The sequence below is a fragment of the Macaca fascicularis genome, chromosome 10, assembly GCF_037993035.2.
Source record: "Macaca fascicularis isolate 582-1 chromosome 10, T2T-MFA8v1.1".
Lineage (NCBI taxonomy): Eukaryota > Metazoa > Chordata > Mammalia > Primates > Cercopithecidae > Macaca > Macaca fascicularis.
Window position 1 is genome coordinate 32,260,155 of NC_088384.1, and position 22,956 is coordinate 32,283,110.

General features: G+C 49.7%; 1 protein-coding gene across 36 annotated transcripts in view; it reads right to left on the minus strand.

Moving 5' to 3' along the window:
• The window catches only part of MED15 (mediator complex subunit 15), a 105,272-nt gene that overhangs the window by 61,029 nt on the left and 21,287 nt on the right, over nt 1-22,956 (minus strand). For 6 of the 36 annotated variants that reach the window (XM_074004363.1, XM_065522469.2, XM_074004362.1 and 3 more), the window contains exons 2-3: nt 17,532-17,639; nt 15,592-15,665 (exon numbers count right to left, since the gene is read on the minus strand). The exons of 21 other annotated variants lie outside the window; for them this stretch is intronic. In XM_074004363.1, the coding sequence (XP_073860464.1) occupies nt 15,592-15,665 (74 nt within the window). In that variant the 5' untranslated portion in view covers nt 17,532-17,639. Of the gene's footprint in view, nt 1-1,704; nt 1,836-13,777; nt 13,870-14,458; nt 15,666-17,531; nt 17,640-22,956 lie in introns of those variants that run through there. 9 more of the 36 variants (XM_074004367.1, XM_074004356.1, XM_074004350.1 and 6 more) reach the window with 4 other exon arrangements.

Consider the following 22,956-nt stretch of genomic DNA (forward strand, 5'->3'; position numbering starts at 1 on the left):
TGGCTGCATAGGCCTGTTTCCTGAAGGTTGTCTCACCTGTGCCCCTCAAGGCAGGTATGCCCTTCAAGAGCATACCTGTTCTTCCCACCTTCCTTTTTTCTTTTTCTTCTTTTGTTTTTTGAGACAAGGTCTCGCTCTGTCACAGGTTCAGCGCAGTGGTGCAAACACAGCTCACTGCAGCTTCAAACTCCTGGGCTCAAGTATCCTTCCACCAAAGCCTCCCAGATAGCTGGGACTACAGGCATGTGCCACTATGCCAGCCTAATTTTTTTTTACTTTTTTTGTAGAGACAAGGTCTTCCTTTGTTGCTCAGGCTGGTCTCAAACTCCTGGCCTTAAGTGATCCTCCACCTTGGCCTCCCAAAGCACTGGAACCAATAGGGAGACCCAGGGGAGAGCAGTAGAAACAGCAGGGGAGCACTTGCAGGCTAAGCGGGACAGCCTGGAGGCTGGTTCTGTGAGGAGTGGGGAGGCTGTCGGTGGTGGATGTGACCAGGAGTCAGAGATAGAGAAGGTGCAGAAGAGTCTGGGAAGTGACAACCAGTTACACGGATGGGCCCTGTGCCCACCAACAGCGATCAGAGAGCAAAGCCAGGCTTGATACAAAAGCAGTCCTTTTGAGCTGCTACTGGCCATTTTTGAGAGTGTCAGCAGACTGGCAGGCCCCAGACAGACACTGTCTTGGTGCAGCAGAGACACCTGGCACAGTCAGAGAGACAGGATCTAGAAACACAGCTTAGTGCAATAGCTTTGAGGTGATGGGATGACCAGGTTGAAGAAATGTGCTTGGTGAGCCGAAGGCAAGGTGGCACCATACATTAGGGGATGTGCTGGCGGATGAGCCCGTCCTGTCCTGGGTAACGTCACAGATGACGTGGACACCGTGAGCACCAACTGTCAGCTACTCAGAGCCTGAGGAGCATGGACCAAGCTGGAGGCCGGAAACAGGCAAGTCTTGACAGGCCAACACCAGGAAACTGAGTTGGGATAAATGTCCACTTCTGCATGAGCTTCAGGGGATCAGAGTGGGGCCGAGGAGCAAGGTGCTCCTCCAGCAAGGCCAGGGCTCCGAACAGCAGCACTGTGCAATGTCACTCCCACATCTCCTCCACAGCATCCACCCATGGAGGCCCAGCAGGTTTGGTGGCCAGTTAGACCCTATGCGGTTTGCAGTTCTGTCAACCGTATTTTTAAAAACGTCTTTGCTCCTGTTTCTAGTTTGAAGATCATGTGCCACAAAAGAGATAAAGTGAAAAAGAACACAGGAACTCTGCAGCTAATCCCCCACACTTCCTCGCTGATGCCTGCCCTTTCCTCTCCAGCTGGCCTGGCGCTTTTCAGAGGCATCCGCTGCCTGGGCATTGACTCCATGAGGGCAGCCATTTCACACTCATGCTGAGGTCAAGTCCCCTTCCTTCCTCCCTTAGACCTAACACGCCTGCTGTGGGAGGCTGCAGGCAGGACCCAGGCCCACCTTCAGAACAGGACTGGCTGCTCCCAAAGCCCCCTTCTGATCTCCCTAAGCTGGGCTCTGCCGCCATCCCCAGCATGCCTTCCTGAGCAGCCAGACCCGAATGGGTCTCTGTCTCCTGAAAACAAAACCCTTCAAGCCACTGTCACGAAATGAAAGGAAACTATCACACAAGGAGACAGCCCCAAACATGGAGCAAGGAGCACAGCCTCAGACAAAGAAGAGAGAACCAACCTGTCACGGTGAGCTCTGCCCCGACACAAGCAAGCCCGGAAGACGAGGGCCCGTCCAGCCAGATGAGGGCAGGGAGCAGACTGGTGTCAGCTCACAAGGGAAGACCCTCGATGACTGTCCTGCCACAGTCCTGTCCAACATAAGCAACAGGTTCGAAAACAGTACAGGCCTATGAGGCGGCCGCCGAAGAACCCAAGGCTGCCTGGGTGGTGTTCACACTAGCTGACGAAGGGGGCAGGGAGCCACTCCCTGTTTGCAACCAGCCAGACCTCTGAACACAAGGGTTGTTACCTGCTCAGAGCACACAGTCCCTTGCTGTGAACTGGGCTCCCATGCTCTGCCTTGGGCCATGGTCTAGCTGGTTGCCATAGCTATGTCTGTGCACTCAGTCAAGGTTCAACTGGTATCTAGCTTAGACAGAAGCCTCCCAGGGGACCGATTCATCATTACAGGCCCTTGGAGCTCCCCCACCAGGGGGTCTGAGGATGTCCTACTGTCCAGAACTGTCCCCAGAACATGGTGTGTCTCAATGGCACTGCCTGACCCTGCCTGAGCTCTTGGTGTCTTCATCTCCCAGCACCAAGTGCCCATCCCAGAAACTTGGGAACCCCCTTCACTTTCTGACTGCCGCCTTTAATTCTCCAAAGTTCCAATCTTTGCCCCAACTCCCACTGCACCTGTGGCAATTCCTCCCAAAGGGCCTCTGTCTCCCGTTCCCATTCCTATCCCCACGGCCTCACCAGCTCCCCAGGTCACATGACTGCCAGTGAGCAACTGCCACTGAGTGTGGGAAGCAACCTGAGCCCCTGCTTGCCTTGAGCCTCGCTCCTCACCAGCAGGGCAGGCAGCCTGTCCAGAAGGCCACCGAGGAACCTACTCCTGCACCTGCCCCACACACTCTCCCCAGGGCCCCGGGGACGATGACCTACTGTCTGGCACATTAACTGACTATCCCACCCTGCTCCCACCCAGGCACCCCTGCTGTCAGCTGCACAGAAACCCTGTAGCCACCTCACCCATGTCTGTGGCACTTCCTGGAGGAATCTCTGGTTCCCGTGTGCCAGTCCCACTATACCAAGAACACTCTGAGAGCAGAGACAACGGCGTCCACTTTTGTGTGCAGCCAGGCAAAATAACTGGCTCTTTTTAACACAAGGAGTGGTACTGTCATGCATTTTGATGGGACACGACGTGCAGAACGGAGAATCAGCGTGGCAGCCATGGGGGAAAACCAGGCCTCAAACAAGCACGTCCTGGCAGTGGAGGACAGGGTGCCTGGGGGAAGGCGTGTGCTGGGGCAGGCAGCTGGGCCTGGCAGGAAGCAGACAGAGGAGGGGCCTGGGCTCAAATTCCAACCTAGCCACTCAGCAGCTCTCCGTCTTGGGAGAGGCACTCCCTCCCCCAAAGCGTGGCCTCTTCATAAAGGAGGGCTCTGAGAGGCTGTGGCCAGGATGAAGGTGCACAGAGAGGACCAGGCAGTGAGGACAGGCCCAGTGTTGGCTGGGTCTACAGGGCTTCTGCCCAGCATGGGCCTGTTGTTCCTCACCTCCTTCCTATTCCAAATTGGGAAACTCTGTCAACAAGAGCCCAGTCCCAGTCCTTGTAATCTGAATGAGACTAAGATAAAGCAAAAAACTGGCAAACTGAGCATCCTAGGGAAGAAGCACAGGGCATCAAGCTCAAAGCCTGCTAAGGCCAGTGAGGCCTGAGGTAAGCTGCCCCAGTCTGCCCTCAACCCATCTGGGAGCGCCTCCCTGTCCTTCCTTTGCACAGACAGTGGGGACAGTGCCGACCTCACAGGTGGCCCTGAGGATGACAGTAGTTAATATTATAAGGCACTGGACATACAGGAAGTGCTAGGTATGCATTAAAGAAATAAGTCAGGCAACAACCTGCCCAAATGTGCAACAGGACAGCATCCTAAAACACCTCCGCCATGTGTTGAGGTTATTGTCGCCCCCTCCCTAGCAGATGATGGACCAATGAGCATGTGCAGCTCCCTCAGGCAGAGCCACCCTCCCACTGGAGCTCTGAGTCACCTGTAGTGTACCCTGAGGCCAGCCCCACAGCCCACAGGAGGGACACTCACAACAGGCATGTTGATGAGGCATGAACTGGCCTCCCCACCCCAACTCCCGCTCTGCTCCGCTCCACGCCCTGACTCTTCCCTCCACACCCACCCTGGTTCTCACCAAGGACCCTCTCCCCTCTGAATGAGGCCTCTCCCCTGACCCCACCCTCTTTACCACTGCTCCCCCTGCCACACTGCCAGGCCCCCTTCCCTGGTCTAACTACTTTCCCATTGCTGAATGCGGGCATGAATTCCCAGGACGGCCAGCTCCTCTGTCCTCCTGCTGGTGTCTAAAGCAGGAAGGTGCTTTCCTCCCTGGGGCACAGACTCCTGACCTCAGGGGGACAGGATGATTCCTTCTAGCCATTTATGGGACAGATTTATGTTCTGCTCCAAGGAAACTTCTGTGAGTTTCTTCTATTTTTGAGAAACACAATACCTATCAATCAAGTGAACTCTCATAGGGTGGAATAAATTTTTGGCAGCTCCACTTCACCCCACCCAAGAAGCCTCCTGGTAAATTGCTGCCTGTGTGTGCAGTCTGCTTGCCCACCTGGGACAGGAGCCCACAGCTTGTACGTGGGCCCCTTACCCTATGTGTTGAAAACCTAAATCACAGAGGACCAAAAGACAACAGAAGGAGAGTTAGACAATATCAGGATGATGGTTTCCTAAGCATATCACCAGAAGCAGACACCATAAAGGAAAAAAGATTTTCCCATATTAAAAAAAAGATTGGGGCTAGGTGTGGTGGTTCACACCTGTAATCCCAGCAATCTGGGAGGCAGAGGAAGGTGGATCACTTGAGGTCAGGAGTTCGAGACCAGCCTGGCCAACATGGTGAAACCCGTCTCTACTAAAAATACAAAAATTAGCTGAGCACGGTGGCTCACACCTGTAATCCCAGCACTTTGGGAGCCAAGGCGGGTGGATCACCTGTGGTCAGGAGTTCAAGACCAGACTGGCCAACGTGGTGAAACCCCATCTCTACTAAAAATACAAAAAATTAGCCGGGCATGGTGCCTGCAATCCCAGCTACTTGGAAGGCTGAGGTAGGAGAATGGTTTGAACCCGGGAGGCAGAAGTTGCAGTGAGCCGAGATCCTGCCACTGCACCCCAGCCTGGGCAACAAGAGTGAAACTCGGTCTCGAAAATAAAAAATAAAAATACAAAAATTAGCCAGGCATGGTGGTGTGCGCTATAATCCCAGTTACTTGGGAGGCTGAGGCAGGAGAATCGCTTGAACCTGGGAGATAAGGGTTGCAGTGAGCCAAGATCAAGCCATTGCACTCCAGCCTGGGCGACAAGAGTAAAACTCTATCTCATATATATAAAAATTAGCTGGGCATAGTGGTGTGTGGCTGTAATCCCAGTTACTTGGGAAGCTGAGGCAAGATAATTGCTTGAACCAGGGAGGTGGAGGCTGCAGTGAGCTGAGATAGCACCACTGCACTCCAGTCTGGGTAACAGAGTGAGACTCTGTCTCTAAATAAATAAATAACAAATATGAACCTCCAAGTTGAAATGAGGGACCATATCTGCACATTTAATTCCCTTCCATCCTAAAACCACGGAAAAAAAAAGGAAGAATGGAAATGGTCGCCTCAACAGCCTTTTAGAAGCTGGAAAACTGATGGCCCAGTGGTAATGTACACAGCAAGAGGACCAAGAAACCAGAGTCCTAAGTAACCCTGAGGAGGGGGAGAGTCCTAGGTCTTTGCCAGGTTGTGGCCAGGCTGCAACACGTGCTCTGGGACAGAGGGTTAAAGCTGTCAAAGTATCCCCCACACCCCAATTTCACACCGTGGGTAGCTGCTCCCACACCAGGTGACCACAGGAGGTATACTCTTTGGAAAAGCATGAAACAGATAGTCACTGGATGAGGGGGTCAACCACCCAGTTGAAAAGGCACAGGTAGGACACTGAGAGAGGTGGACTGCGTGGTCATCTGTGCTCTGGTCTGAGTGACTAGATTGAGGCACACTAACTGCCGAGACCCACTGGCCCATCAGCCTCCTCCATCCCAGTGAGCAGCAGGCTGGCAGCCAGGCCTTCACCCATAGCCTGGTGTCTGGAAGACCATGCTCTAGGGCAAGGTCTCCAATCCCTGGGCCACAGACCAGTACAGGTCTGTGGGCTGTTAGAAACCAGGCCTCACAGCAGTAGGTGAGCAAGCATTACCGTCTGAGGTCCGCCTCCTGTCAGATCAGCGGTGGCGTCGGATTCTCATAGGAGCACAAACCCCACTATGAACTGTGCATGTGAGGGATCCAGGTCGCACACTCCTTATGAGAGTCTAATGCCTGATGATCTGAGGTGGAACAATTTCATCCTAAAACCATCCTCATCTGCCAGTCTGTAGAAAAATTGTCTTCTGTGAAACCGGTCCTTGGTGCCAAAACTGTTGGGGACCATTGTTCTGGAGGAAGGACTCAGAATCTGCAGCCAGATGAGCCTTCAATGAAGTTCCCAGTCAACAAGCTTCATGTGCTAGAAGAGACTCCTAGGCTTTGGAGGGCCCCTCTCAGAGTGAGCAACCAGCCAAGGGCAGCCAAATGCCATTAACGTGGCCAATAAAGACCCCAAAAGAAAAGAGTAATTTAAGGTAACAGAAATTCAGCAAGAAGGAAATGTAGAATTTATTAGGCCAGGTGCAGTGGTTCACACCTGTAATCTCAGTACTTTCAGAGGCTGAGACGAGAGGATCACTTGAGGTCAGGAGTTTCATTTTGTTGCTTTTTTTTTTTTTTGAGACACAGTCCCGCTCTGTTGCCCAGGCTGGAGTACAGTGGCATGATCTTGGCTCACTGCAACCTCCACCTCCCAGGTTCAAGTGATTCTTCTGCCTCAGCCTCCCAAGTAGCTGGGACTATAGGCGCGTGTTACCATGCCCAGCTAATTTTTGTATTTTTAGTAGAGACGGGGTTTCACCATATTGACCAGGCTGGTCTTGAACTCTTGACCTTGTGATCTGCCCGCCTTGGCCTCCCAAAGTGCTGGGATTACGGGCGTGAGCCACCACATCCGGCTGAGGTCAGGAGTTTGAGACCAGCCTGGGCAACATCACAAGATCCCATCTCTACAAAAAATAAAAATACTTGCCAGGAGTGGTGGTGCATGCCTATAGTCCCAGCTACTTGGGAGGCTGAGGTGGGAGGATCACTTGAGCCCAGGAGTTCGAGGCCACAGTGAGCCATGAACACATCACTACATTCCAGCCTGGGCAATAAAGTGAAAATTTACCAAAAAAACAGAATTTATTATAATGCATATAAATATTATACTACATTGTATCCATTTAACAGGAACCGGTGTTATAAAAAGGGAAAAGTCAGATTATGAAAAAGGAAAAAAAGGAGTTCTTGGAAATAAAAGCATGTTAGCAGTGAAAGGTCAAAGACAAAATTGTGGAAATCACTTAGAGAGCAGAGCTAAAAGAAAAAGAGATAGAAAACAGGAGATAAAAGATGAAATTAGAGGCCCAAAGAGTGAACATTAAACACTCCAGCAGAGGAAGTGTAGGGAGTGAGATTCCCCTGAAATGACTCAAGGGAACTTCCCGAGTAGAGCAGGACTTGAGTTTGGGGATCAAGGCAAGTCACTGTGAGGCTCAGAGCCAGCACCTCAGGAGAAAGACAAGGCCAGCACAAGGGCAGCACAGTGGAACGTCATTTTAAATCCCCCAGTTAGCATGTCCCACCAGGGGGCCTAGATGCACCCAAACTGGCATGGTCTCCAGAAAGTTAATTCCCAGGAGTCCCTTCTCAGGAAACTAGCAGAATGAGGGAATAAATCACAAAGGATGAGACACGGGATATAGGAAACAAGGGACCCAACAAAGGAGGGCAACAGTCCTAGTCTGGACAGACAAACAACAGACAAGCACGCTGAGGGCTGTCACACCATGCCTGTGGCCACTGCCTAGAGGGTTCCAGAAGGGAGGTCCAAGAGGGTCACCGCCCACCTCCTTTGGGAGGCCAAAGTGGGTGGATCACTTGAGACCACAGGTTTGAACTGAAACTGACAGACAGCCCACTCGCACTAAGCCTGAAGATAACTGTACTGAGAGACAACCGGAAAATAAAGGAAGAATAGGAATAGATACACAGAAAACTGGGCAAACAGTGTTCAAAAGGCAATTCTTTCCTAGGAAAAAAGTTAACAAGCAATTGCAGTACACCACTATGCTCAGCTCTGAATATCATTTGTGTAGGCAGAAAACATACACATTCATTACTGATTTATGCAGAAAGTAAAATACTGGAAGAATGAGGGAGGAGAAGCAGAGATAATGGCGATGGAAGGGAGCTACAGAGCAAGCCAACAGATAAATGTAAAATGCCAAGTTGCAAGAGCGGCACGCGCCTATTACCTAGAATCAGAGGTATATGCTGGAAGAAAGCTCAGATGTAAAGGCAGTTGCTACCTCTGGGGAGAACTGGCAGAGTTGGAACCACGGTAGTTTCTTGTCTTTTTACAGTTTATGTGATATATTATGTTGATAAAATTTAAAGTAATTAAAAATTAAATGAGGCTGAGAGTGGTGGCTCATGCTTGAGCCCAGGAGTTCAAGACAGGCCTGGGCAATATAGTGAAACCCCATCTCTACAAAAAATACAACAACTTAGCCAGTTATAGTGGTGGATGCCTGCAGTCCCAGCAACTTGGGGGCTGAGGTGGGAGGATTTCTTGAGCCCAGGAGGCGGAGGCTGCAGCAAGCCGAGATCGTGTCACTACACTACAGCCTGGGTAAAAGGGTAAGACCCTGTCTCAAAAAAAAAATTTTTTTTAAATAAAATTAAATGACAAAATGCACATAAAGAGTGTCATAGAAAAATACTTAGCAAACAATAGCTATTAAGAAGGGTCATGTGGCCGGGTGCAGTGGCTCACACCTGTAATCCCAACATTTTGGGAAGCTGAGATGGGTGGATCACCTGAGGTGGGGAGTTTGAGACCAGCCTGAACAACATGGAGAAAACCCGTTTCTACTGAAAATACAAAATTAGCCAGGTGTGGTGGCACATGCCTGTAAACTCAGCTACTCATTTGGCTGAGGCAGGAGAATCGCTTGAACCCGGGAGGCAGAGGTTGCAGTGAGCCGAGATCGCACCACTGCACTCCAGCCTGGGTGACACAGCTAGACTCCATCTCAAAACAAAAAAACAAAAAAACCTGCCACATATTCCTTCTGCAAGTGGTCCCACAGTCAGCGCATGGATGGAGTTGGAAGGGACCTCCAGGTGAGTGAGGCCAATGGCACAGGCAAAGCAGTTCCTCCCACCCCCACCAATCTGAGAGGTGCCTTCTGGCTCAAAGGCCTCACCACACTCCCAGGCAGAAAAGCCCCTTCCCTGTCCTCCACCAGTGCAGGGCTTGTTCTCATCTAGCCTTCTGAACTTCATGAGGTCTCTAGACAGCTATAGGGTGGCATCCCACACTGTCCCTAGACTTCTTCCAATCCTGCAGCCAATTTACTGCCCCACTGCCCAGGTGGTTTCATCTCTAAGGCAGGAAATGATGAGATACCGATTGTTTAGTCATCAATGTACCCAAAGCAAACACATGGCCTCTCCACCTCTCAGGTAGCTGAGAGTACATTTGTCAAACTGTATCCCAAACAGACTGCAACTTTTCCTTTACTGGAACTTCTACATTCTGGTTCTTTTGCTTTTTAAAGAAACATAAAAGTGTTTTTTAACAAGATAAAAATATATACTTCAGAATTTAACTCTCCACCCACATGTAGGAATGGATATTTTGGTCTTGCAGAAAGAAAATCTCGAATCATACCAATACAGGAGATTTCAAACACTGTACACCCCTCTGGACTGCTTGATGACACTTTCTTGCCTCTATTCTCAAGATCTCTCAACTCCCAGTAAACGAGATCATTGAAAGAACTAACCTGCAGAAAAGGCTGCTGTCCTTCAAACTGTGTGCTATTGTCTAAGCTAGTTCAGAAGAATACACGAGCTTCCTTCACATACTCCAATCTGTTGATTTGACTTCTAAAGAACCAGCAGAGCTGGAAAGGCCTTGAGATCTCTGTCCTGGTGCTGGCCTGGGGCTTCCCTAGGTCTAGCCTGAAAGTGTTCCCACTCACCAGCAGGAAAGCATGTGGCAAGGATGAGATCTGCCAACCCAAATGCTGATCTCACATGGCTCTGTGGTATTTGGTGGGGGTGGGGAAGCTCGATCTTTTAGAGATCTGCACTCAAGTACTCATAGTTGAAATCATCTGGTGTCTGGGATGTGATTTAAAATAGTCCAGGAGGTGGTGAGGAAGGGTGGGTGAAGAAACACTGGCCATATGTTGCTAACTCTCAAAGTAGTTGGGAGACCATTTTTCTATTATCTCTACTTCTGGGAACACTTGAAAAAGTCCATAACAAACTTTTTTTTTTTTTTTAAAAGGAAGTCAAATGCTTATCTCAAGCCTGTGGGATGACTGTGTATGATCCACACCTCATGTGAACCTGGGCTGTGAGCATGCAGGTCCCAGCCAGACTGAGCATGCAGGTCCCAGCCAGACTCCATCCTGGGAGAGAACACAACTTAAGCCATGGGAAACCTGTAACTCAAAACTGAACTCACAGTCACAGCCTAGTTTCAGTTTAAAAATACATGTGTATATGTATTTACATATTTAAAATGCATACATATCAAGCTATAAGCCACACAGGACTGGTGGAAATATATCAATATGTCAGTAACAGCCAGCTCTGGGGAGAGAGTATGGAAAACACCTTCCTGTTTTTCAGTCCTCTACAATGTTATCTGGAATGGAATGAAGTACTACACCCACAAGTCCTGAAGCTACTGACCAAAACAGGAGGGAGAGACGGGACCAGGGATGCCATGACTGGAGTCTGATGGTTTCCACCATGCCCCATCCTCTCATCCCACAGTCTTTCTTCACATCTGCTCTGCCCACCACAGCCCTGCTCTGGAGTTCTCTGCTCTGCCCCTTCTGCCATCCCCACCTAGGCAGATGGGTTTCATCCAGCCTCCAGGGCGGCCCACCCACTTGTTCCTGCAGCAGGCTGCTCTTCCCAGGTTTGCTTCCCCATCTCCCACTGGCTGTTGGAAATTTCACCCGCACCCACTCCGCACATCATCACCTTACACCCAGCCCTCAGATCAGTAGAGAGGCTGCGGCAGGAGAACTGGTGGAGTGCATACCAGTGGCTTCCTCCTCCCTACCTCCTGCAAATTCATAGACACATGCACACAGAACACGAGCATTCACACATGGAACCACCAAATCCTACCACTTATTTCCTTGTGGGCTCCCTCCCTCCTAGATCATCCTTTCCATTCCTTTTTTTCTTTTTTTAAATCATCTTTTCCATTCCTACTGTCACTGCACCCAGTAAATTTCAATGTGCATTCAAAATCAATGACAGAGCCTGTTATAAAGGCAGGTTCCTTGACAATGCCAGGTGTTGGCAAGGATGTCTAGCAAGTGGAACTCCCTCACATTTTGCTGGTGGGAATGTAAACTAGTACCACTTGGGAAGAGTGTTCAGCAGAATATGCTAAGAGACACATCCCCTGACCCAGCCCTCTATTTAACTTCTAGGTGCACAGCCCAGAGAATTAAGTGCATATATTTATCAGAAGACATGACCAAAGTCATTCCTGGTGTTGCCTTCATGTAGCCAACACCTGGAACTAACACCAAAGTTCATTAGGCACAAAACAAAAAAGTAATCTGGAACAGAGTCCTCCATGGAATAACACATCATAAACAAGAACAGGCTGGGCACGGTGGCTCACGCCTATTAGCCCAGTATGTTGGGAGGCCAAGGCAGGTGGATCACCTGAGGTCAGGAGTTCAACACCAGCCTGCCCAACATGGCGAAACCCCATCTCTACTAAAAATACAAAAATTAGCCAGGCACAGTGGTGCACGCCTGTAGTTCCAGCTACTCTGAAGGCTGAGGTAGGTGAATCACGTGAACCCTGGAGGCGGAGGTTGCAGTGAGCTGAGATGGAGCCACTGCACTCCAGCGTAGGCAACAGAGCAAAACTCTGTCTCAAAAACAGATAGATAGATAAATAAGGCCGGGCATGGTGGCTCACACCTGTAATCCCAGCACTTTGGGAGGCTGAGGTCGGGGATCACGGGGTCAGGAGATCAAGACCATCCCAGCTAACACGGTGAAACCCCAACTCTACTAAAAAACTACAAAAAAAATTAGCCATTTGTGGTGGCAGGTGCCTGTAGTCCCAGCTACTCGGGAGGCTGAGGCAGGAGAATGGTATGAACCTGGGAGGCAGAGCTTGCAGTGAGCCAAGATCGGGCCACTACACTTCAGCCTGGGCAACAGAGCAAGACTCCGTCTCAAAAAAAAAAAAAAAGGCTGGGCACGGTGGCTCACTTCTGTAATCCCAGCACTTTGGGAGGCCAAAGTGGAGTTTGCAGTGAGCCGAGATCGCGCCACTGACTCCAGCCTAGGCGACACAGCAAGACTCCATCTCAAAAAACCAAATGAAATAAAAATACAAAAATTAGCCAGGTATGGTGGTGTGTGTCTATAATCCCAGCTCCTCGGGAGGCTGAGGCAGGAGAATTGCTGGAACCTAGGAGGCAGAGGTTGCAGAGAGCCAAGATTGTGCTACTGTACTCCAGCCTGGGTAACAGAGTGAGACTCTGTCTCAAAAAAAAAAAAAAAAAAAAAAGAACTGCTGCTGCCTGTGAGGATAAATTTCACACATGATGCACACGATTGTACAGAGGCCTGTAATCCCAGCACTCTGGGAGGCTGAAGCAGGTGGACTGCTTGAGCCCAGGAGTTCGAGACCAGCCTGGGAAACATGGCAAAACCCCATTTCTACAAAAAACACAAAAATTAGCAGGGCGTGGGGGTGAGCACATGTAGTACCAGCTACTGGGGAGGCTGAGGTGGGAAGATTGCTTGAGCCCAGGAGATCGAGACTGCAGTGAGCCAAGATTGCACCATTGCACGCTACCCTGGGCAATAGGGCAGACCCTGTCTCAAAAAAAAAAGATGGCACAGAGTGTGATTGCAGAGATTCCAAAGGTCTCCCTGGCCATGGAAGTCAGAAGAGTGGTGCAGTTTGCCCTGGCTGGATGCAAATCTGAGGAGTATGAACAGTTCTCTGGTGGCACACTCAAGACTGGAGGCATGTGTATCGTTTACTGTGATAGGGATTATACCTCAATTTAAATACCCCATAAAATAAGCAAGAGCTTTGAGCCCCGTGCCCCAGGACCCTGCCCTGTCCTTTGGTTGGCCTGAACGCCTACTACAGAGCACTTGACAGGGACTTCTCCCTCACATGAATGAAAGCAGACTGACAGCACTTGCAGGACGTATGGTGACCTACTGGGGCTTCTGAGGACGAACCCTGAGTTCTATTTCACAACAGGGGCTCCATTCACACATGGCAGCCAGATCACTTCCTCAAAGGTCATGTCTGATGAGAAGGACTGAAAGGAAGCTTGGAAAGAGCAGAAGAGAAGGGCAGCAGGGACGTGGGATGAGTCACTTCTTAACCTACAAGCACTGCCTTCACCAAGCCCCAAGAGCCCACCAACACAAGAAGGAATAAGGGGGTACTCAGGCTGGGAAGAACAGAAGTTCCAGGGCTGGGGGTCTTGCTGGTCCCCTGCCTTTGGCCCAGATGTCCCTCATTCCCCTTCAACCCTCCAGCTCACACTTCACTCTTATCTCTCCCCCAGATTTACAGGCACAGAGCTCAGAGAAGATGCTGGGGCCAAGGATTAAAACAAATCCTGCCAAAGAGAAGGGCCAGTTAAAAAAATTTTTTTAAAAAGACAGAAACAAATAAAAGGAAACAGAGTCCAGAAGGAGGGGGCCCCCAGGGAGTATGGGAAGATGGTATAAGTGAGAACGAGCTGGTGAATCCTGGGGAAGAGGATGCCTGAGTGCTTTTACTGTCCCTGCAACTCTCTGTACATTTGAAATATTCTCAAAATAAAAAGCTCAGGCCGGGTGCAATGGCTCACACCTGTAATCCCAGCACTTTGGGAGGACGAGGCAGGCAGATCACCTAAGGTCAGAAGTTTGAGACCAGCTTGGCCAACATGGTGAAATCCCCATCTGTAATAAAAATACAAAAATTAGCCAGGTGTGGTGGTACAGGCCTGTAATCCCAGCTACTCAGGAGGCTGAGGCACGAGAATTGATTGAACTCAGAAGGTGGAGGTTGCAACAGAGCGAGACTGTCTCAAAAAAACATAAATAAATAAAAATAAAAACACCCTCAAAATAAGGAGACATGGGGCTTGGAAAAAAGGTAAACCATCTTCTCCAAGGACTCACTGCCCTAAATAACAGTTACTGCACGTCAAGCTGCTTAACCCAATCACGGGGCCTCTATTAACAGCCCTGCACCTAGGCTAGAGAGTCATTACTAAAGTTGAGGCGAACATCTCCCTTACAGGGTGACCGTTTAGAGGTAATTACGCCTTGGCTCTTATTCTATTCCTGTTTGTTCTCTAGCCCGTACTCCCCTTTGTCTTTAAATAAATGTCTCAGGGCCAGGCACAGTGGCTCACACCTATAATCCCAGCACTTTGGGAGGCGGAGGCAGCAGATCGCTCAAGCCCAGGAGTTGGAGACCAGCCAACATGGCAAAACCCTGTCTCTACAAAAAATACACAAATTAGCCGGGCATGGTGGCACACACCTGTGGTCCCAGCTACTTGGGAGGCTGATGTGGGAGGATCGCTTGAGCCCTGGAGGTGGAGGTTGCAGCGAGCCACAATCACGCTACTGCACTCCAGCCTGAGTGACAGAGTGAGACCCTGCCAAATAAATAAATAAATAAATAAATGTCTCAAAAAGAAAATCAACCATCACAAGCTGTGAGGGAAAAAAAAGTTCAAAATGAGAAGTTCAGAATGGTTTAGGTAGCACTGACAGACAAAACCATGGCAGGCTTTAATTAAAGCCAGCACTGCTTTCCACAACCCTACATATAATTATTATGTACTTCATCTAGGCCAAGATATTATGCTAAGAACTACAAGAGACACAAAGCTATGGTTCCAGGTACCACACTCAAGGAATTTCCAATGCTGTTGGCAAGGCAAAAAATAGTTAATCTGTTCAGTTCATGTTAGGATGCACTCAATGAGGGCTCTGGAGCCACCATAGGCTGAGCTAACCATCAGGGGTCAACTGGAGGGGATGAAGCCAAGGTCAAAGCTTCACCAGAGAAAGTCACAAAGACAGAGGAAGAGCCAGACACTACAGCATCCAGAGAGGGCATGGTGTGGCACAAAGCTCTCGTGCCAACATGAAGAAAAGTAACTTGGAAGGACAGTGTCAAACTGAAAGGGAAAGGGCCTCAAGCTCCCTTGCACGGATGGAAAGGATGGAATCATCTTGGGAAGGCTGGTCTGGCATTGAGGGCCCAGGTGAGAGAGGTCACATATCCTGAATACAGAGCACACAGTGATTTTCCACCTCAGATAACTAGCTATAGCCACCTCACTTACAGACAGGTCCACCCTATCTAAAGATTTCTGATGACAAAAGCAATATGCATTCATTCTTGACAAAAATACACACAGGTATACATGTAGTGAAAATTACATGGAAAATTAAAATCATGGCTGGGCACAGTGGCTAACGCCTATAATCCCACCACTTTGGGAGGCCGAGGTGGGCGGATCATTTGGGTCCAGGAGTTTGAGACCAGCCTGGCCAATATAATGAAACCCCATCTCTACTAAAAATACAAAAATTAGCTGAGTGTGGTTTTGCGCGCCTGTAATCCCGGCTACTCGGGAGGCTGAGGCAGAGAATCGCTTGAACCTGGGAGGCGGAGGCTGCAATGAGGCAAGATCACGCCACTGCACACCAGCCTGGGCGACAGAGCGAGACTCCATCTGAAACAAAGAAAAAATTAAAATCATTCATAACAGTTAAAGACATCTGTTTAATAAAACTCAGCCTGTACCATGCATCCTGCTTGGTAACAAGCACTTATCGATGTTGACGCCTTATGGCAGTCCCTCCCGTCAATGTCAACAGCAGCACAGAGCCCATCGCCTGCAGCTACAACTCTAACCAAGCTCCCACTGTTGGTCTGTTTCACACATCCCACTCCTGAGACAATGATGTGGCAATGAGCATCCTCATCACCATCAGGCTTTGAATACTTTCCTGATTGTGCCCTTGGAGGAAATAGACATTTTAAGGTACTGGTATAAACAGTATTGCCAAAAGGCCTTCCAGAAAAAATGGCTCTAATTTAAGTGTCCCCAGCTGAGCTGGCTGGTTGCCTGCATCTTCCTGTGGTGCTTCTGCCATCTCTACCTGAGGTGAATGTCCCCTCAGGACAGCCCCCATCACCATAGCAGCTGAATGGGCCTATAACAGTACTCAGAGGCCGGGCGCGGTGGCTCAAGCCTGTAGTCCCAGCACTTTGGGAGGCCGAGACGGGCGGATCACGAGGTCAAGAGATCAAGACCATCCTGGCTAACACGGTGAAACCCCGTCTCTACTAAAAAATACAAAAAACTAGCCGGGCGAGGTGGCAGGCGCCTGTAGTCCCAGCTACTCGGGAGGCTGAGGCAGGAGAATGGCGTAAACTCGGGCAGCGGAGCTTGCAGTGAGCTGAAATCCGGCCACTGCACTCTAGCTTGGGCGACAGAGCGAGACTCCGTCTCAAAAAAAAAAAAAACCGGTACTCAGAAAACTGGCACTGGACAGACTTACCAATCCCCCTGCTATAGCACTCCTGAGAGGCAGGAAATGATTGATTCAAGTTCCTGCCCTGAGAAGTTCAGACCAGGAGGAGATAAGCCTTCAAACAACCCAAGGGCAACCTAGAAACTCCTCACCAAGCCTGTGAAAAGAGCAAGGGGGTGGGGGCAGTGAAAAGAGCACGGGGGTGGGGGCAGCGGAAGGCCCAGCCTCCTTGGAGAACGGCTACACCACTCAGCCACGGAAAGGAAGGATCTTTGAGGCAGGCGAAAAAACTGGATGAAGAGCAGGGAGCAAGAACTGAGATTGTCTGAGGGTCCACTGCCAGCTTGGTATGATGGAGCACAGGTCAAGGAACTGGCAGGCAGGTGCAGACACTGCAGGAAGGGTCAAGACTAAGAACAGAATCCACAGACAGTGGGCAGCCACTAAAACACTCTGGGCATCAAAATAACTGGGGAGGACCAGGAGTAGTGGCTCATGCCTGTAATCCAACACTTTGGGAGGCAAAGGCAGGAGGATCACTTGAAGCCAAGAGTTCAAGGCCAGCCTGGGCAACAAACCAAGACCTGGTCTCTACCAAAAAAAAAAAAAAAAAAAAAAAAAAGAAAATTAGCCAGCCCATGGTGGCACCTGCCCTTAGTCCCAGCTATTTGGGAAGCTAAGGCAGGAAGATCACTTAAGCCCAGGAGTTGGAGGCTGCAGTGAACTATGATCGTACCGCTGCACTGGGGAACAGAGCAAGACCTTTTCTCAAAAAAAAGTAATAATAATTGTGTGGCAATCAAGTACATGAAACAAGAGTTGATAATCACTGAAGCAGAGTGGTGGCTATATGGACATAGGGGTCTTTATTCTATTTGGTTTTGTGATTTAAATTTTTCATTTGGAATTTTAAAAAATTCATTAAAATTCCTTAAAATGTTTTCCCTCCAGATATTTAACAGAAATTACTGTCCCAAGGAATGCTTTAAAGGGGGCTAGTACCCCACAGCCCTGCCATGACAGTGGCAGGGAGATAACCATGTGGTCATGGTCCTTCCTACCTTGGGATGCCCAGCATGGGTCCTTGACTGGCCACAGACACAGACAGCATCACAAACAGCAGTAACAGCTGGAAGACCTCTGGTCAGGGTGGATGTCAGGGCCTGCAACTGTGGTAGGCACGTGGGGTCACTTACAAAAGGGACCTGGTAGGGCTGGGGGCTAAGGTCTGAGGGGTACTGGTTGACAGAGGCCAAAGATCAAAGGGGCTTGCCGGCTGGCTCTTCCTCTGCTGTTAGGGTCCAATGACCCACTGGAGCTGCTAAAGTTATAAAGAAGCCACCAGCATCAGGCCTCTTTACCGGGTCTCCCAGTACATTTGGTTTGGGTTAACTTTGAGCTGCTCCTCTCGCTCCCCTACTCCCAACAGCCTGCAACCTCTCTTTCCAAAATTAAAAGGTGGTTTGGGCCGAGCACAGTGACTCACGCCTGTAATCCCAGCACTTTGGGAGGCCGAGGTGGGTGGATTACCTGAGGTCAGGAGTTCGAGGCCAGTCTGACCAACATGGTGAAACCCCATCTCTACTAAAATACAAAAAATTAGCCAGGGATGGTGGCAGGATCCTGCAATCCCAGCTACTCGGGAGGCTGAGGCAGGAGAATCGCCTGAACCTGGGAGATGGGGGTTGCAGTGAGCCGAGATCATGCCACTGCACTCCAGCCCGGGCAACAAGAGTGAAACTCCATCTTAAAAAAAAAAAAAAAAGGGGGGGGGGTTTGTCTGTCTTGTCCTGTTGTGGTTCAGCAACTATTTATTTATTTATTTATTTATTTATTTTTGAGACAGAGTCTCGCTCTGCCGCCCAGACTGGAGTGCAGTGGCGTGATCTTGGCTCACTGCAAGCTCCGCCTCCCGGGTTTACGCCATTCTCCTGCCTCAGCCTCCCGAGTAGCTGGGACTACAGGCGCCCGCCACCTCGCCCAGCTAGTTTTTTTGTATTTTTTAGTAGAGACGGGGTTTCACCGTGTCAGCCAGGATGGTCTCGATCTCCTGACCTCGTGATCCGCCCGTCTCGGCCTCCCAAAGTGCTGGGATTACAGGCTTGAGCCACCACGCCCGGCCTATTTATTTTTTAGATGGAGTCTCGCTCTGTCACCCAGGCTGGAGTGAAGTGGCATGATCTTGATTGAGTGCAACCTCTGTCTTTCAGGTTCAATCGATTCTCCTGCCTCAGCCCCCCAAGTAGCTGGGACTACAGGTGTGTGCCACTATGCCTGGCTACTTTTTGTATTTTTAGTAGAGATGGGGTTTCATTATGTTGGCCAGGCTGGTCTTGAACTCTTGAGCTCAAGGAGGATATATATATATATATATATATTATATATACGTTACTTATATAAAATTTTATATATGTTCTCTATATAATATATATGCACACATATATACATACATACACATACATATACACACTATATATGTGTGTGTGTATATATATATTTGGTTTTTTTTTGAGACTAAGTCTCCCTCTGTCGCTAGGCTGGAGTGCAGTGGCACGATCTTGGCTCATTGCAACCTCTGCCTCCTGGGTTCAAGCGATTCTCCTACCTCGGCCTTCTAAGCAGCTGGGACTACAGGCACCTGCCACCACGCCTGGCTGGTTTTTGTATTTTTAGTAGAGATGGGGTTTTCATCATGTTGGCCAGGCTAGTCTCGAGCTCCTGACCTCAGGTGATCTGCCCGCCTCGGCTCCCCAAAGTGCTAGCCACCGTGCCCAGCCTAAATATATTTTTTGTAGAGCCAAGGCTTCACCATGTTGCCCAGGCTGGTCTCAAATTCCTGAGCTCAAGCAATCCACTCACCTTAGCCTCCCAAAGTGCTAGGATTACAGGCATGAGCCACCGCGCCCGGCCTTCGTAAACTTTATTATGAGATTTTTTGGCAACTTATTTTTTTAGCTCATCAGCTATCATTAGTGTTAGTGTATCTTATGTGTGGCCCAAAACAATTCTTCTTCTTCCTATGTGGCCCAGGGAAGCCAAAAGACTGGACACCCCTGATTTACAACATGCAGAGTAACTCTAAGCAGCTGTGGCCTCTCCTCTAGGCTTCATTTTCCTCATCTTATAAATGGGAGTAACATGTGCATCTACTGACAAAGCAAGCATGAAGAGGGGATGAGTCAACATCTGTCAACTCCTGCAACAGGGCTTGGCATAGCATGCCTGCCGCATGTCAGCTGCTGTTGAGAAAGCCCTGAACTCCTGAGCAGATGACTGAGGGCTCAGGTCACTGTCACGACTGGCCTAGAGGCTCAACAATCACTTCCTATTTGCCCATCAGGAGCCGCCCTATGGGGCATTTGGACTGTGAATGTGAAGAAAGGGACAGAAAGGGCCCCTAGCCTCAAGGAATGGACATTCTAGCAATAGGTTATACACAGATACCTGTAAGCCAGTGCAGTCACTTAGGTGACAACCAGGCTATGAAGCTGGAAAACAAGGGCCGGAACTGCACCAGAAGGGCACAGAGCTGTGAGTGGAAAAAGCCACAGAAAAAGCTCAGCCAAGGCTGACTCACTGGCTTCTGCCTATGGCAAGGACCATAACCCACAGGCAGAATCTTGGCTTGCAAGTTTAAAGGCACTCCCCATCCTTCTGAAGACCTCTCCAGATCCCTGGAAGTTGCTGTTCAGTTGTATGTTTTGTTCCTTGTGTTGTCTTACTTGGAGCTCACGTCTCTCTGGAGGCTTCACTAGAAGAGGTGGATGGGCCGGGCGCGGTGGCTCAAGCCTGTAATCCCAGCACTTTGGGAGGCCGAGACGGGCGGATCACAAAGTCAGGAGATCGAGACTATCCTGGCTAATCCGGTGAAACCCCGTCTCTACTAAAAAATACAAAAAACTAGCCGGGCGAGGTGGCGGGCGCCTGTAGTCTCAGCTACTCCGGAGGCTGAGGCAGGAGAATGGCGTGAACCCGGGAGGCGGAGCTTGCAGTGAGCTGAGATCTGGCCACTGCACTCCAGCCTGGGCGACAGAGTGAGACTCCGTCTCAATTAAAAAAAAAAAAAAAAAAGAGGTGGATGACATGCTAGTCCCAGCTCCATTCCATGCTTCCCCGAGCCCCTTCTGGCACTTCACCAGATACTGTCCTTTCCCAGTTGTGTCACCTCCTCTCTGTACTGTTTTGCCCAATGGACATCTATTTATTTCATCTTTATATGTGCAATCTGCTGTACAGAGGAGTGGGAGGGATAAAAGTCTCAAGAAAAAGATGACAGAAAAATAAAAAAGAATTGAAAGAAAATAGCTGATAAGGTCCTTTTGTTCATTCACAGCTTAAATATTTTCTACAAACCTGTATGACAAGTGCAGCACTAGTCATTGCACATGCACGCTTGTTCTCTGAGAGACTATAGCCCAGAGACAGGCTCAACATTAACCCAGCAATCCCGTGAGGAAGTCCAAGCCCCAGAAAGGCCAGTTAAATTGGTTCTAAGGGTGGCTTATCCTGCAGTTTCTGCAGGGAGAGTAGATGTTCAATGAAGAGTCAACAAAGGCAAGCACGGTGGCTCACACCTGTAATTCCAGCCCTTCGGGAGGCCGAGGCAGGTGGATCGCTTGAGCCCAGGAGATTAAGACCAGCCTGGGAAACATGGTGAAACCCTGTCTCTTACACAAAATACAAAAATTAGCTGGGCCTGGTGGCATGCGTCTGTAGTACCAGCTACTTGGGAAGGCTGAGGTGGGAGGATTGCTTAAGCCCGGGAGGCAAAGGTTGCAGTGGGCCAAGATCATGCCACTGCACTCCAACCTGGGTGATAGAGCAAGATTCTGTCTCAAAAAAAAAAAAAAAAAAAAAAAGCCAACATGAACCTACTAACAATTTCCCAACTACCCTCCCCACAGGCTCCAATAAGTGTCATCAATTTCCCTAACCAGGCTTGGGGTATCGCGGTATTACCTTCATTCTCCAAGACTAGAGAATCTCCTACTCCTGCAAGGGCACAGGAGGTTGTGGCAGGGAGCTCACCACTGAGTCCCAAGACCTCTGCAAAGGCTTGTACAGAGGTCTCTTCATTTTTCCCTTCCACCATACCTGTAAAACAGATTGGCCTCCTACCATTTCATTGATGAGGGATACAATTAAGAAAGGCTCGGCCAGGTGCAGTGGCTCACACCAGTAAGCCCAGCACTTTGGGAGGCCGACACAGGTGGATCATGAGGTTGGGAGTTCAAGACTAGCCTGACCAAGATGGTTAAACCCCATCTCTACTAAAAACACAAAAATTAGCCAGGCATGGTGGCAGGTGCCTGTAATCCCAGCTACTCGGGAGGCTGAGGCAAAGAACTGCTTGAACGCGGGAGGCGGAGGTTGCAGTGAGCCGAGATCGTGCCATTGCACTCTAGCCTGGGCCACAGGGCAAGACTTCATCTCAAAAAAAAAGAAAAAAAAAAGAAAAAAAAGGAACAGCTACCAAGTGGAGAAAGCAGGGGCTCCAGAGCTTTACAATGTACACTGGTTCAGGTAAAAAACACCACTGCACTGGAGAATCACTTGAGTACAGGAGTTTGAGGCTGCAGTGAGCTATGATCACAACACCTGCACTCCAGCCCAAGTGACAAAGCAAGACTCTGTCTCTTAAAAAATAAAAAAATAGGCCGGGCGCAGTGGCTCACGCCTGTAATCCCAGCACTTCGGGAGGCCGAGGCGGGTGGATCACGAGGTCAGGAGATCAAGACCATCCTGGCTAACATGGTAAAACCCGGTCTCGGCCGGGCGCGGTGGCTCACGCCTGTAATCCCAGCACTTTGGGAGGCCGAGACGGGCGGATCACGAGGTCAGGAGATCGAGACCATCCTGGCTAACACGGTGAAACCCCGTCTCTACTAAAAAATACAAAAAACTAGCCGGGCGAGGTGGCGGGCGCCTATAGTCCCAGCTACTCGGGAGGCTGAGGCAGGAGAATGGCGTGAACCCGGGAGGCGGAGCTTGCAGTGAGCTGAGATCCGGCCACCGCACTCCAGCCTGGGTGACAGAGGGAGACTCCGTCTCAAAAAAAAAAAAAAAAAAAAAAAAAAAAAAAAAAAAAAAAACCCGGTCTCTACTAAAAATACAAAAACAATTAGCCGGGCATGGTGGAAGGCGCCTGTAGTCCCAGCTACCTGGGAGGATGAGGCATGAGAATGGCGTGAACCCAGGAGGTGGAGCTTGCAGTGAGGCGAGATTGCACCACTGCACTCCAGCCCGGGCGACAGAGACTCCGCCTCAAAAAATAAATAAATTAATTAAAAAATAAAGAATGCCACTGTAATACAAGAGGTGACCTGGCTGGGTGCGGTGGCTCACATCTGTAATCCCAGCACTTTGGGAGGCTGAGGCGGGCGGATCACGAGGTCAGGAGTTCGAGACCAGCCTGACCAACATGGTGAAACCCCATCTCTACTAAAAATACAAAAATTAGCCAGGTCTGGTGGTGCGTGCCTGTAA